The sequence below is a fragment of the Saccopteryx leptura genome, chromosome 6 (assembly GCF_036850995.1).
Source record: "Saccopteryx leptura isolate mSacLep1 chromosome 6, mSacLep1_pri_phased_curated, whole genome shotgun sequence".
NCBI classification, from domain to species: Eukaryota; Metazoa; Chordata; class Mammalia; order Chiroptera; family Emballonuridae; genus Saccopteryx; species Saccopteryx leptura.
In genome coordinates this window covers 156678131-156694713 of record NC_089508.1, presented here as the reverse complement: position 1 = coordinate 156694713, position 16583 = coordinate 156678131, and the positions used below count along the sequence as shown (strand labels likewise).

General features: G+C 40.4%; 1 protein-coding gene across 2 annotated transcripts; it reads right to left on the bottom strand.

The window, feature by feature from the left end:
* Window positions 1-691: 691 nt before the first annotated feature.
* On the bottom strand, window positions 692-15075 carry C6H5orf24 (chromosome 6 C5orf24 homolog). Of its 2 annotated transcripts, XM_066341749.1 has the most exons (3): window positions 14718-15075; window positions 4755-5184; window positions 692-3101 (listed from the first exon to the last, which is right to left on the bottom strand). In XM_066341749.1, exons 2-3 carry the CDS (start codon window positions 5179-5181, stop codon window positions 3061-3063), a joined length of 468 nt encoding a protein of 155 aa, XP_066197846.1. In that variant the 5' UTR covers window positions 5182-5184; window positions 14718-15075; the 3' UTR covers window positions 692-3060. The 2 variants fall into 2 exon arrangements, with proteins under 2 accessions (XP_066197846.1, XP_066197845.1); XM_066341748.1 differs by having other exon boundaries at window positions 692-5184; window positions 14718-15073.
* Window positions 15076-16583: the final 1508 nt, after the last annotated feature.

Here is a 16583-nt window from a genome sequence, read left to right as displayed (position 1 = left end):
GAAAGAACAAAAGCAGCAAAGAAAATAAGACCCATTGCCTGACCTGTGGTGGCGCAGTGGATAAAGCGTCAACCTGGAATGCTGAGGTCGCAGGTTCGAAACCCTGGGCTTGCCTGGTTAAGGCACATATGGGAGTTGATGCTTCCAGCTCCTCCCCCCTTCTCTCTCTCTCTCTCTCTCTCCCTCTCCTCTCTAAAATGAATAAATAAGTAAATAAAAAAGAAAGCTGTGTCATATTTAAAAAAAAGACCCACTTATTAGAATTTTACATTACAAATACATAAATATTACTGTTGATAGAGATGTGTATTCCAAACTGCCCTCTTGATGTTCCGCTTATCTGTCAGACCTCACCCTTACTGGACTATCTCCCCTGAGACAAAGGAATTCCAAAAAGCTGAGAAGCGGCCCCAAGGAGGGGCTCCGGACATACCAGGACTTTTGCCTCAGTATCCCCTCAGGCTCTCCCAAACACTATATAACTCGCCCCTAGTCTGTAACCTAGTCTGTAACCGGCACTCTTCTCCCTGGGAGAAGTGCCCCACAGGGTTCCTTTCTTCCTTTCAATAAAGCCTGTTACTCTGGTCCTTCCGACTCCCATGGATTCCAGCAACTGTTTTGAGAAAAACATGAGAGTAGAGTAGAAGATTTCAGAAAGCACAATCCAAGAAAAATACAAGATCCTTGGTCATAAAAAGGATGTATCATTTATTATTCCCCTACTTAAATAAAGTAGGAAACAGTTGGTTTTAAAGTAATGACTTTATTAATAAATATACATCCATATGATGATGTAGATACAAATCATGAACACTACTCCATTCCCATATACATAATTGCACACGAGTAGCTCAAGTTCATGGACATAAAAACATACACAGTATCTATTCAGACTTTTTACAGCAGAGGACAGCTTACTTATATCAGTTAATTGGTAATTATTTTCTCTGTAATTATCTGTGCGAAAAGGAAACTGTGAAACTTAAAGTGGTCTGATTACTATAAATCACACACTTGATTTACTATAGCAATAAATTTTCCAAAACTTAAATATATTTTATGTGAGAGCACAGATTTATCTACTTGGGGGTAAAGGGGGAAAAGCAAAGGAAAGATTTAGATACATCCTAGAGTTTAATAGGATACAGTTAAGCTATAATAAAAACAGAAACCTAATAGCATCAAAATATTTTATGTCCAAGGAAAAAATGTTTTCAACAACTGCTGTGAATCTTCTATTTTACTATAAAGGGATCATAAAATTTTACTGCACACAGAGACAATGACTGACAGAATAGCAGTTATTGTCAATATCCCCTGAATTATTCTTTTAAAGCTTCTTAGAATATAAAAGAGAAGGGTTTTTTTCTTTTTTAATTAACTCATACACTGGTTTTTCTTACACTGGATGGACTGCCTTTAACCTAATACATGGATTCAAATAACTTTTTTCCTCCTTAACTCAAACTGTTCTTACTTCATGAAATATACATGTAAATTCACACTAACAATTTGGAATGAATATTCCTTTTAATACTTTAACAGATATTTCTTTTAAAAAGTAAATAAAAACTATAAAGAATTTTTAGTCTAATTGAAAGATTTTTTAAATGTCCCCAAATATATATTTAAAATTAAGCAGATATTTTTCTTCCAACATAATATGCCCGTATTTTTTTAATATCCAGTGCAAAACTCCAAAGATAGTATCAAAATCATCCCATACTAAAGATTAGTTATGCAAGGTTATATCTGTCAAAAGATGAAAATCTTATCTGCATTGGTTAATATGATAATAATAATAAATAAGGCATGTTAAAATAGTTTTTAAAAGAGAAAAGTAAAGCAAACTTACTTGAACAGATCACTTTCTGACCAAGAGTTTTAATATAGAATAGTGAAACCTATTTTGTGAAGAAGAGAATTACATAATATAAAATTAGCAATTTGCCTTTAAAGGAACAATCATACTGTGGGAAGAAAAGGCCAGTTTTCCCCAATTGATTATATTAAAGTGTAGGCATTTAACATGCTATTTCAGTGTTTATCATGACAAGAGACAGTGTTACAAAAGATGCACAATGTAGTCTTTAAGTTATAGAGAAGTAAAAATATTTTATATTTTAAGACTTTGTGTTATCACTTAGATGTGTCTTTCTCTTCAGTATGGCACCAAGAAACTGTTCAGAAGGAGAAAAGGAAGTAGAATCAGGAGATGCTCATCAGCACACAGATCTAATGCTCCATGTAACTTCTCAAAGGAACAGAAAATTCAGCTTTCTAAACAATGTTATCCATTCACAACTGTAGCCATTTGCCCCCCATCCCCCATTTTTTTCCTGTGACATAGCTCCTGATATTAATAAACACTGTTATGAACATACTTCCTTTAGTTGATTTCACCATTTCATTAACATGTATAAAAAATTCAGTATACAATAATATACCTGCTTCACCTTCTGACACACATCACAGCACCACTGAGTAGATATGCTGGAGGATGGGGGAAAGGGGAGGGAAATGAATGTAGGAGAGAGTAGGGAGCAAGGATGATAATGTGTAATAAAACCAGGAATCAAACTGAAAGGGTAATGTCAAGTGGACATACTAAAAAATACAACATGCAACCAAATCCTTGACAGTGGTATGTATTATTTTACAGTAGAACATGTAATTAAAAAGCTGTTTTTAGAAACTCTAAAGAGGATTTCTAAGCAGCCAAATGCTAAACATTATCTTGAGAAATAAATGACAGATACATAACATCATACAAGTGGATAAACAAATGAATAAAGATGTGTTTGTGTGTGTCAGAAGTTATACTGTTCTGAGTAAATTATTAAAATCTCGTATTTTAAGCTTCTGCAAGAATAGACTCTTGTTGCAATTTAGCTGCCAGAATGTTGCAACTGATTATGTAGTCAACCAAGATTGTTGCTATGGTTTGTGCAAAGCTAAAATTGTTGAGGTCACTGTCTCAGATGCCAGTGCACACACAGTCCCCACGTACAATTCAACACCTCTTACTGTAAAGAGCAGCATAAAGTCCAGCTCATTGTGTCAGGCATCACTGGAACACCTGAAGGCTTGCTGCTTTTTTCCTGATAAAAAAGGTACGAAACATGACATCCATTTGCAATCAGAGTTTGCATTAACTGAGAGCAAGCCCAAACAACTCAATATGCGCCTTTTAAAACTTTTAATTACTTTAAAAGTTTTTGTATCCTGCAAATCTACATTATAATCTCAAAGGCATTTAAAATCACAAATACATACATTATAACTTTAAAGTTCAGTGGAATTTTTTTTCAAATCCAAAGTTTATAATAGTTTATTTAGAACAAACTCAGAATAAAATGTATATTAACAAAGAATATTACTTTCAGAAAAGGGGCGAGAGATTTCCTTCTGTCCCTACTATACATAACTACCCAATACTTTTTTCCTTTTCCACCTTGCTTCTAAAGCAAACACTGTTGGAAAAAATTGTCTTTTGGGTGAAGTGATCTCACTGGACCCACAAGTAGATTTTTAATTAAACGAACCAACATATTTTTTACATGTTGCATGCATAGATGGATTCCTATGTATTTAGTTTGTGTTTTTATATCAGTGTTACAGTCTACCACTCAGTCTGTGTCCTTTGGTAGATATAAACCTGAAACCACAGTAAGTGCTTCTCAGAAAAAAAACTAAAAACCATTCTGAATGAACAACAATAATAAATGTTTTAAGCATAACAATTTAAAACTAAGTATATGAAAGGCAAAATGTAGTGAATATAGCTCCATGCAAACCCTATGAATGTTTTTCTATTATATCACATAGGCTATTCTCACAATGCATTGTTTTTCACCAAGAATGTAATATGTTTTTATTAAATATTGAATAGTTTAATTTTTTTGTAACGATGAATTGTTTGTAGTGTTTGGTATATATGCTCTTAGGCAATTAAAAAAGATATCACCTATCATTGCTGAAAAGCAAACACTAAATAATTCCTTTATAAACAATGGTTAAATCAATTAATGCCATTTAGATTAATAAAAAGCTGCCTTAAATCTGAAACATTAAAAATAAAAATTTTAATATCTGAAGTCTATGTAAATGCCAAAGCATACAAATATCTCTGTCCTGTCTCATGAAAATAAATGTTACAAAAACTCACAGCAATACTTCAAATAATCCTGAATTAGTTTGCTTTGTCCCATCAGTTAAAAATACCTTAGATATTATCTTTTATTATATTGTAGGCTTACTTAACGAACTAATAGGTTAATGGTTTCAGTTTAGCACTAAAGCAACTATTCAGAATGGCCCAAAAGTAATAATGAAATGAGACATAACCATAACTCTAAAGGAAAGCAAAAATGATTTAGGTAGGTGTTACACATGAACTAATGTACAAATTTAATGCCACTGCTCATGCCCTGTACATCTCCCAACATCTGGTCGTTTCTGAGCAAAAGCAGGAAGAAAAAAACAAAAACAAAAAACAAGAAAACAAATGTGGAAAGCCCAGGCTATAAAATCATGTATGTCAAAATAAAACCAAGAAGCTTTGGGATTATTCACAATCTTCCTTCTACACCTGGCCCTCCTTTCCTGCCTTGTTCACTCATTGGGTGGCTTGACTTCGCTGCTGGTTTCCTCTACCCCGTGAACTGCTCTGCCGTGCATCATAGGGTAAGGAAAAGCAGCCGTGCCGCAGCCATAACCAAGATCGGCAAGACGGGATAGAGCTTTAATGCTACCTGGAGGTCTCCCTGGGCTGACTTTGTATCCCGCAGCTTTGGTTGTACCCAAAGGTCTGCCTGGACTTGTCTTAAATCCAGCCGCTTTGGTGGTTCCCAGGGGTCTGCCTGTGCTGGTTCGGTATCCTGCTGATTTGGTGGTTCCAGAAGGCCGGCCACGCTTACCAGATCGATTGAGATTTTTCTTTTTCTTTAGTTCATCTTTTATCTCTATGCTTCTGCCACTGGTAGTCTGCAAGTGCGTTTCATTTAATGGGTCTTGCCTCTGACAAACCATTGGTTTGTGGCTGACTGTGTGGCTATATTTGCTTTGCTGGGAGGAATATATGTCAAACTGATCAGCAGCTCTCATGGCATCTTCATTGAGGCAGGAAGGCTTACCAGGCCCACAGAAAGCTGGATTACTGCTGGCAACAGGATGCATCATTTTCTACCAAAATTAAAAGACAAACATGCATAAATATACATATACAAATATCTATCTGTATGACAGCATTCAGTGGGAAAATAGTCTGTCTTCCAACAGCTATGTAGGCTACCTAAAATTAGGCTAACAGGCAGGACTCCAGACTTCTTATAAACAAACACATCTGCAGATTTGAAAATACTTGTTTTTCTCAATTTAATCACACAAACTCAACTATAAGGTCTACCGGAAAGTTCTGTTCGTTTCTATCGAAAGTTTCGACACGTAAGTACGTTTATTTGGCGCATGTGTGCCTCTCTATTTTTATCACTTAATGTATACATACTGAAGTAGCAAATTAACTAAAAGTTGATTTACGTTAGTCTTTTTTTTTTTTTAAAGATTTTATTTATTCATTATAGAGAGGGGAGAGAGAGAAAGAGAGAGAGAAGGGGGGAGGAGCAGAAAGCATCAACTCCCATATGTGCCTTGACCAGGCAAGCCCAGGGCTTTGAAGCGGCAACCTCAGTGTTTCCAGGTTGACACTTTATCCACTGCGCCACCACAGGTCAGGCACGATTCACGTTAGTCTTATGTGTGAAGCGATAGTGTACCCATGGCTACTGATAAAGTTCATTTACGCCACTGTAATTTTTACGAATTTCAACAAGGAAAAAATGCTACAGAAGCATGTCTGTCGCATCCACCATATTCCCCGGACTAAGCACCCTCCGACTATCACTTGTTTTTGTCCTTACAAAATTTTTTGAAGGGCAAAAAATTCAAAAATGAAAAAGATATCAAACAAGCACTGGTTCAATTTTTCGCATCAAAAGATAAAACATTTTTCAAAAATGGGATATACAAATTGCCCTCACGCTGGCAAGAAATCATTAATAATCATAGCAATTATATTATTTAATAAAGTTTACTGATGGTAAGAAAAATTTGTATTTTGTTTTATTCCCAAAACGGACAGAACTTTCCGGTAGACCTTATATAATACTGATTTAGTAGCTATAATATTCTCTGCTTAGGAACTGAAAGTGTATAGGTAGAAAATAAATCTGTCATATTCCATAGAAATATATTCGACATTCCTGTATAATCTATATTATCTTTTCTTCCAGATCACTAAACCCTAAAAGGATAACAGTAAAGACAAGAACCCTTATTAACTTGATTATTTTATTTCCAGTTTACCTAACATTCTTAGAATGTCTTCCTTTGGCCTTTTATATTTCTCACACGTACACTTCTGAAGGGCCATAGTTTATACAAAGTGGATACTTACTCATCATTATCATAATTATTTATACAGAATCTTGAGTGTATGTTATACTTTACAAAAGATGGAATGAATGTGCCAAAGACATAATCTCTTGGCCATACATGTTGACTCCCTTCAAACTATTCAAGCAAGAGGCGGTACCAATTTAATGAGTAAACAAAGGTTTCCATAGCTAAAATGAGTAAACATTTATACAAATAATTGAGACATATTACAAAAATATAGATAACCACCATTATAAAATACTTTCGATTTTGAAGGTATGGTTATCAAAACAAAAAGTTGAATGTACAACACTGCTTTCTCCATTTTTTTATTTATTGAAACTAGAGAGAGGAAATGAGGGAGGACAGAGAGAAGAGGAGAGAGAGAAACACTGATTGGTTGTTCCACTTATTTATGCTTTCACTGGTTGATTCTTACATGTGCCCTGACTGGGATGGAACCTGCAACTTTGATGTACTGTGACAATGCTCTAACCAACTGAGCTAACCCGCCAGGGTCCATTCCTTTCTCCCTTGATCATAAATATGTGTGAATCTTCTTCCCTTTTATTTATTTATTTTTATTTTTTTTACAGAGACAGAGTGAGTCAGAGAGGGATAGACAGGGACAGACAGACAGGAACGGAGAGATGAGAAGCATCAATCATTAGTTTTTCATTGTGCGTTGCAACACCTTAGTTGTTCATTGATTGCTTTCTCATACGTGCCTTGACCACGGGCCTTCAGCAGACCAAGCAACCCCTTGCTGGAGCCAGCAACCTTGGGTTCAAGCTGGTGGGCTTTTGCTCAAATCAGATGAGCCCGCGCTAAAGCTGGCGACCTCGGGGTCTCGAACCTGGGTCCTCTGCATCCCAGTCCAATGCTCTATCCACTGCGCCACCGCCTGGTCAGGCTCTTCTTCCCTTTTAAGAGTCCTGTAACTTATGAACAAACAGTCTAAAGTCTTGTTTTGTCTGTGAAGACATTCCTGTAATTTTTTTTCTCTTAATAAAGGCTGTATTATAACCATCACTATAATAAGCCAGTCCTAAACAGCCATATCCAGGGGTCTCAAACTCGCGGCCCGCCCACCAATTTTGTGCGGCCCGCGGGCCGCGAGTTTGAGACCCCTGGTTTAGACACACAGAAAATGAGTTTATAAAAAAGATAAGTGTATGGGTTTCAATTCAGATTCAGAAATCTCAAATGTATATGAAGGCTTACCCTTGTTAGTTCCCTACACCCTCAGTACATGCAAAACCTCACAAAAACAGTTACTCTCAGAGGCTAAGAACAGATAATGAATGTGAGTCAAAACCACTATAAATTTATTTCAGTTTATAAAAGTTAAAGGAAGTGGGAGTCAAGTCATAGAACTGAATTCTGTTAAATTACTAAATATTTGCTGAGAATCAACAGATGCAGAGCTGTTGGCCAGCTGGCTTAAAGCTCAACTATGAAGGAAAAAACACTGACAATGAGAGGCTACTTGTTTATGGCAGATGCCTTCTAGACTTGAGAACATAAAACAAGACTGAGTGAAACACAAATATTAAAAAGATAATTCTTCACTTATTACCCAAGGATACAATAAGAACTAGGTTATTATCACTAGCTCAAATTCTAATTTCAGATGAGAAATAAGGAGACAGCATCAAAATGTGTTCAATATTGACAGATTTTGAGCATTTTCTGTGTGTCAGGTAATAAACTTGACACTGCACATTGTCTGATTTAATCTCACTACAATTCTATGAGGAACATACTATTATTAACTGTTTTACAGAAACTGAGGCAGCCTTTAGCAACTTGCCAAGGTCACACACTAGGAAATGGTAAAGCCAAATATGAATTTATGTAACTTGCCTACAGAACTAATTAATATAATATAATATAATATAATATAATATAATAAATATAATATAAATACACCAGGGGCCTGACTTAAGGTCGCCGGTTCGAAGCCCTGGGCTTGCCTGGTCAAGACACATAAGGGAGTTGATGTTTCCTGCTCCTCCTTCCCTTCTCTCTCTGTCTCCCCCCTCTCTAAAATGAATAAATAAAGTTTAAAAACAAAACCGTACCAGGGTTTCTCAATATTAGCACTATTGAACACTATTATTTGGGTCAGATGATTCTTTGCTGTGGAGGGTTATCCAGTTCATTTTAAGATGCTTAGCAGCATCCACCGCTTCTCTATTCATACACTATAGACATTGGTAGCTACATCTTCCTCTTTAACTTCTCAATTTCTGACAACCAAAAATTTCCCAAGACACTGCCAAATATTCTCTGGGGAGCAAAATCCACCCCCTAAATGAGAATCACCCAGCTACACTAAAATGAATACACAGGACTCGATTTTAAATATTCTTGCTTAAGTTTTTATTTACTTCTTTAGCCCTCACCTCTTCAACCCTTCACAAAACCTTTCTGTTGATAACATCTATGAAGTGAAATAGATTTGTTTTCCAAATTGAAGAAAAGCCAATATTGGGACTAGTGAAGGGACCAACCACATTCCTCTCCCCTTCAAGTTATGAACACATTGAGAAATACACACAGGCATTACGAGGAATCAAATCACTAGTCTGTTTCCAATATAGTTGGACTAGAGACCAACTGTGAACACAAAGAGAAACATACTCAGACTTTTGAGCAGAAGATGGTGAGAGAAAAAGTGGCTCCTTTTTCAATTTTATTATTCAGAAATAACCCTTCTGGAAAGTTCCACGAAAGAGATAAAAGAAAAAAAAAAGAGAGATGGACAGATCCAAATTCTCTTTTCTTCCTTTCCTTTTCTTTTCTTTCTTTCCTTTTTTTAAGTAACAGGAGAGGAAATAGTGAGACAGATTCCTGCATGCAACCTGACTGGGATCCACCCAGCAACCCCCATTTGGGGCCAATGCTCAAATCAACTGAGCTATCCTGTGCCCAGAGCAGCCACTTGAACCACTTGAGCCACTGGCTGCAGGAGGGGAAGAAAAAGGAAGGGGGAGAGAGAAGGGAGAAACGCAGGTGGTCACTTCTCCTGTGTGCCCTGACTGGGAATTGAACCTGAGATGTCCAAACACTGGGCGGACGCTCTATTCACTGAGCCAGCTGGCCAGGGCCAAAATTCTCTTCCACAGGAAGCACAGCCAGTAAAGTGAGAGAATTTTTTTCCTACAATGCTTCACTGCTTGGTTCATGTCTTTTAAGTTCTTTTCACTAACTTACCAACACCTTCCCTCTGGACCTTACTTCCCTTAACTTCATTTTCTCTTAATACAGCAGAACATTTACTATCTATTAGCACTCAGGATATATAAAATCTCAGCTTACATAAAGTTAGGCTTTTAGACCCTGGCCAGATAGCTCGGTTGGTTAAATCATCATCAAGAAGCACAGAAGTTAGGCTTTTATTTTACTATATTTTGAAATTTTTTGTAAGAGTCTATTTGAGCCAAACATACTGCATTTGCTGGGAAGCAAGATCTCAAATGCTCCGACATTACATTAGGCTTTTAGAGGCAAGATGCTCTAAAAATACCAATCAACGTTGAAAAAATAATACACCATTAAAAAAGTAGTCCTTAAGTAAAACACATTAACAACAAAAAACACCCTTCTCGCCTGACCAGGCGGTGGCGTGGTGGATGGAGCGTCGGACTGGGATGCTGAGGACTCAGGTTCGAGACCCCGAGGTCGCCAGTTTGAGCGCAAGCTCACATCTGGTTTGAGCAAAAAAAAAAAAAGCCCACCAGCTTGAACCCAAGGTCGCTGGCTCCAGCAAGGGGTTACTCGGTCTGCTGAAGGCCCACGGTCAAGGCACATATGAGAAAGCAATCAATGAACAACTAAGGTGTTGCAACGTGCAATGGAAAACTAATGATTGATGCTTCTCATCTCTCTCCGTTCCTGTCTATCCCTCTCTCTGACTCACTCCCTGTCTCTGTAAAAAATAAAAAAATTAAAATTAAAAAAAAAAACCCCACCCTTCTCCAATCTTTTAATTTTTCCAACAATTTATGCATTTGATTTGTATTATGTTAATTTAACTTTTGACAAAACTCACATTTATTGAGGCCAACTCCATGCAAAACACCATTCTAAGCACTAAAACACAATGTAGACAGAAGAAAAGCTATTTACTCCAATGCAAAGACAATGACACACTGACTAAAGGGCAGTCTTCTATCTTCTATATTTTTCTTCCCTGCTACTGCCAAGAAATCAGTGCAGTATTCTTCTCACTCCACAACTGAGTACCAGGCTGGGCAAAAAATTTATTATGACAGTTACCCATGTAAATAGTTAACTTAAAAAGGAAACAGCTAAAATCAATCCATTCCTACTTTCAGATTTCAACCTGTTAAGATAGAAATCAGCACCATTAGATCCTTGTGTACATAAACTATTTATATATTTGTCCCAGTAGAGCCCAAGCTCTACATGGATCAGGTGTCCCTGAATTCAACTTCCCAGTGCAGTGGGACACTCCTGATTATCAGCAGGGTGGGCAGACTCTTTGAGACTACTCTTGAGGCGGCTCCGAGGATGCTACTGGTAAGTGCTGACACTAACTGTCACCGGAGGAAAAACACAACCAACACACAAATTAGTTTCAAGAATCACACAGACAATTCATTACTCACAAATTCTTTTGGCGTGCCTGGGTACAGCTTAAGGGGGGGCGGGTTGGTATGCCCCTCTCGGCTGTCTTTAGTCAGAGCTCAGAGCATGTGGCGACAGTTCACATTCACATTGGAGTCTGGGTGACTATCACAGCAGGGGGCCCCTCAGCTTTAGTACCTTTTCTGGCCAACACCTTCTAACAGGTGTCAATCTAAGGATTATCACCTCAAACCACCTTTTTGGTAGTTCCTGGCAGGGAACCCCTTTTATGTTAATATACTGAAATGATTACATCAAACCTCTTTTTAAGATGTTTTTTTTTTTTCATTTTTTCTTTTTTTTTTTCATTTTTCTGAAGTTGGAAACAGGGAGAGACAGACAGACTCCCGCATGCGCCCAACCGGGATCCACCCGGCACGCCCACCAGGGGGCGATGCTCTGCCCATCCTGGGCATTGCCATGTTGCGACCAGAGCCCACAGAGCCATCCCCAGCGCCCGGGCCATCTTTGCTCCAATGGAGCCTTGGCTGCGGGAGGGGAAGAGAGAGACAGAGAGGAAAGCGCGGCGGAGGGGTGGAGAAGCAAATGGGCGCTTCTCCTGTGTGCCCTGGCCGGGAATCGAACCCGGGTCCTCCGCTCGCTAGGCCGACGCTCTACCGCTGAGCCAACCGGCCAGGGCTTAAGATGTTTTTATTAGGATAACTTACAACGTTATGACACCTAGCCACTTCTTAACTATGTATAACTTCACACACACACTAACTGGGCCCTGCTTGAAAGTCAGAGTCTGTTTATCACATTACCGAGTTATGACACCAAGCCACTTCTTATCTATGTATAACTTCACACACATATTAACTGGGCCCTGCTTGAAAGAGTCTGTTTATCACATCTGCACCCACTATATTAATTCCTATCCAGACGGCATAATTTTATTTCATTTCCTTAACTTTTTATTTTTTTTTGTATTTTTCTGAAGCTAGAAATGGGGAGACAGTCAGACAGACTCCCGCATGCGCCCGACTGGGATCCACCCAGCACACCCACCAGGGGTGATGCTCTGCCCACCAGGGGGCAATGCTCTGCCCCTCCGGGGCGTCGCTCTTTTGTGACCAGAGCCACTCTAGCGCCTGGGGCAGAGGCCAAGGAGCCATCCCCAGCGCCCAGGCCATCTTTCGCTCCAATGGAGCCTCGGCTGCGGGAGGGGAAGAGAGAGACAGAGAGGAAGGAGAGGGGGAGGGGTGGAGAAGCAGATGGGCGCTTCTGTGTGCCCTGGCCGGGAATCAAACCCTAGACTTCTGCACGCCAGGCCGACGCTCTACCACTGAGCCAACCGGCCAGGGCTAATTTCCTTAATTATTTTTAATATTATATTTTAATTACTTTTATATATCTTCCATATTTTTGTTTATATTCTATATATTTAATTACTATAACATTATATTACAACATTATTTGTAGACAGTATTTGTATATATAGCACTAATCCCACACTTAATAATCCTTCACTACTGCCACTTCAGGGCTTGCCACTTAACTGTCCTTTCTTTTTCTTTTCTTTTTTAAACTACAGTGGTTTTATTTTTTTAATTTTATTTTTTTAAGACTATTTATTTATTCATTTTAGAGAGGAGAGAGAGAGAGAGAGAGTAGGGAGGAGCAGGAGGCATCAACTTCCATATGTGCCTTGACCAGGCAAGCCCAGGATTTTGAACCAGTGACCTCAGCATTCTAGGTCCACGCTTTATCCACTGTGCCACCACAGGTCAGGCTAACTGTCCTTTCTTGAAACACTTTTATCAAACTATAGTACAGAGACCATTTAAAGTATGCAGAGCACATTTAAGTCAGAATGAACACTGTGTTTCTAGAAAGTTTGTTCTTAAATAAAGCCCAGCCTTACAGAATAGACTGTGAAGATTACTAAAGGTTATCTTTTAAAATGGTTTGGAATGTAAGGGAGCCAACTAAGAGCTTCTACATATTTTTAACTGTGACTGAATTAGGACTTTTATTTTATTTTTAGATTTTATTTATTCATTTTAGAGAGAGGAGACAGAGAGAGAAGGAAGGGAGGAGCAGAAAGCATCAACTCCCATATGTGCCTTGATCAGGGAAGCCCGGGGTTTCGAACTGGCGACCTCAGTGTTCCAGGTCTATGCTTTTACCCACTGTGCCACCACAGGTCAGACTGAATTAGGACTTTTAAAGCATGCACTAAAACTTGCCAACTTTGAAGCTGTTTTCCTGTATGTTTAAACCCAGTCTTTTGGTGAGCTGTTCTTTTTATTTAAAAATTTTTTTTTTAGTATTTATTCATTTTAGAGAGGTGGTGGGGAGGAGAGAGAGAGAGAGAGAGAGAAATGGGGAGGAGCAGGAAGCATCAATTCCCATATGTGCCCTGACCAGCAAGCCCAGGGTTTCAAACCAGCAACCTCAGCGTTCCAGGTCAATGCTCTAACCACTGTACCACCTCAGGTCAGGCCGGTGAGTTGTTCTTTATGAAATAATTCTTCTTCCTTCTCTTGAACCTGGAGGTCACTACTGTCAAAATAAAAGAACTATACTTTTAGTAACTTTCAAATCATTCATGAAGCGACCCTGGCTGGGCAGTTCAGTTGGTTAGCGTCCTCCCCATACCCCAAGGTTGTGGGTTTAATCCTGGGTTAGGACAGATAAGAAGAATCAACCAATGAAGTGCATAAATAAGTGGAACAAATTGATGTTTTCTCCCCCCCCCTAAATAAATAAGTAAAAAAATAATATCAAAACACTCATGAAGCTTTCTAGACACGGAAAAAGTCTTCCTTTAAAGAACTCCAATTTCTGCCCTCTTGGAAGGACCCAACATCACTTATGTCTCAGAGGTTTATTTCATTATTTCAGGCCATTTGGCTTCAAACAATTACATAGAATCATATACAATTTAATAGTTCTAAATGAAAGTCCATTTGTGGCTCACCCACCTCAATCACCCAGAAAATCTATTCAGCACAGACCAAACAAATAGCAGCAGCTACGCATCCTGCCCACCGCGGAAAGTTTTGACACTAGGACGGAACACGCAGAACGGCCTCCTTTGTCTTCTTTCTGCTCCTTAATTGCGCCCCGCGGCCAGAATCTTGAGTTTACACGAGGCGTTTAGAAATGTAGTACTTGTTGTGCCCGAGAGCGATTACTGTGTTTAGCAATAACAACTATGCGGCCCGCACACGCCCACACGAGAATGGGCTGCGTGCCCGCGGCAACCACAGCCTTCGCCGGTCCGGTCCGGTCTGGCTCTCGGAGTTCTGCAGGCTCCAGAAGTCCGCAGGCCACAGCTTCCACACGGCCCGCTCGACGCCAGCAGGCTTTCATTGAACCGGACGAGGGCGGGCTGCCGATTCTGACCTCTCAAAGAAAAGAAAGCACGACCCCTCCTGCCGCCACGAGGAATCCCCCCCCCCCCCCCCAATAATGGCTCCAAGCCGAGGGAAGAGCCGGCTACGTCCGGGGCCCCTCCTCTCGCTCCGGGCTAGGCCGGAGCTCCCCTCAGGCGCGGGTCCGAGAGCTCTTCTCACCAGCTGGCAGGCCCCCGTTCTCGCTGCCTCCCGCCCTCTCCACGAGCGCTCACCTCCCCGACTCCACTGCCAGCCGGGCTGACAACTCCCCGCGCGTCCACTTACCTTAGCCGCTAGTAGCCCGGCCCTTCAGCGCACGCAGGGGCTGCCCATCAGCTGGGAACCTCACGCTGGCGACGCTCTCTTCCCAGCCCGCCGCCTCTGCACGCACGAAGAGCCCAAGACACAGAAGCACGCAGCTGCGGCGGCGGCGACGAGGTGAAGGGTGGCTCCCGACTCCAGCTGCAGCCACCGCTCAGGATCCTGCCCGGGACGCAGGAGGAAGAGGCCGATACAGCCCCGTACTGCGAGGGGGCGAGAGTGGGACGTGCGCGAACTCGCGAGGGCCCCGCACGCGCACGCACATCGCGAGATCCAATCTCCCGCCGACGACCAGCACGCAAGCTCCGCGTAGGTAACGGGGAAACCAGGATGCGCTTGCGCATTGTGGGGACCAGCAGGAGGCGGAGCTCGAAGTCATGCTTCTCGGGGTCTATTGCAGCTCTTTTGCTGCAGCTGGGAAGGGACCCGCCAAGAGGGAAACAACTTATGTGGATTTTCACCCCAATTCTGTGATGCTGGAACTACTACTGACCCCACTTCTGAGGTTACAAGATTAATAAATGATAGTCAGGATTTGAACCTAGCAGTCTTGTTCCAGGAACTGTACTTTTAAACGCTACTGGCACAAAGGTTTATTGTCCTCTTGTGCTGGTGCTACTCCAAGCATTATTATAACTCTGCCTCAGCCTTTTAGTTGCTTATGGATGGGTTGAGTGAGACCCTCCACCTGCAAACAGAATGGAAGTATTTAAATAATAGGTGCTGTTTGACCCCTTGGGACTAGGATTGTGATAATGAAAAGGCTCATTTTGTGAGACACCCTATTAATTTAAAGTTTTTACATCCATGTGAGATTTCTGGCTTATCAGAAAGCAGAGAGGTTAGTTTCACCAGTTCTTCAATGAATTCGAAGATGTCAGAAAGGTCAGTATCCAGAATTAGGAAAGCTGATGACAGGGAGACACTTTACTAGGAAGTGCTAAGAGAGGGGTAGGCACCAGTCCTTTTTGCCTAAGTTGTCAAGTATGTTTGAGGAACATACTTGTGGTGAACATACAATATGAAGATGTATTATAGAATTGTACACCTGAAACCTATATAATTTCACTAACCAATGTCACCCCAATAAACAATAAAAAAGAGAGAACCCCTGGCCAGTTGGCTCAGTAGATAGTGTCAGCCCCGCCTATGGACATCCCAGGTTCAATTCCAGTCAGGGCACATAGACGACCATCTGCTTCTCTTCCCTTTCTCTCCCTCTTCCTCTCCAGCAGCCAGTGGCTCTATTGGCTCACATGTGCCCAGGCACTGATGATAGCTCAGTTGGTTCCATTTGTCTCAGTGGCAGCCTCAGATGCTAAAAATAGCTTGGTTTATTCCAGCCCCAGCCCCATGGGAGATGGATCCCAGTCAGGGAGCACACAGAAATCTATCCCCTCTACTCTCTCTTAAAGGGGGGGGGGGGGGAGGGGGGAGTGTTAGAGGAGATCATTGTGAGCACGGTATTTGGCCAAGGGTGAACACACAAGCCAAGAGGAAAACCAAATTCAGTACATAAAACAGGAAAGCCCATTCATTTTCTAGCAGGCAGGGTTTCATAACTTGATTCTATTATAAAATGTCATTCTAACTACTATAAAATACTAGAAGATTAGTCATACTAGTATTATTTATACATAAAAGGAAAATGCCAATATGTAAAACAGCTAAAATGTGTACATATATTTGAGGGCATATTAAGTATCTTTCCAAAAACGTTCTTTAAAACGTTTTTGCTAAGAATGGCTTCCTTATTTTTGAAATGGAATTTGAGAATGTAATGTAGTCTCATTATCATGACTATTCCAAATCCATAACTAAACTTTATCT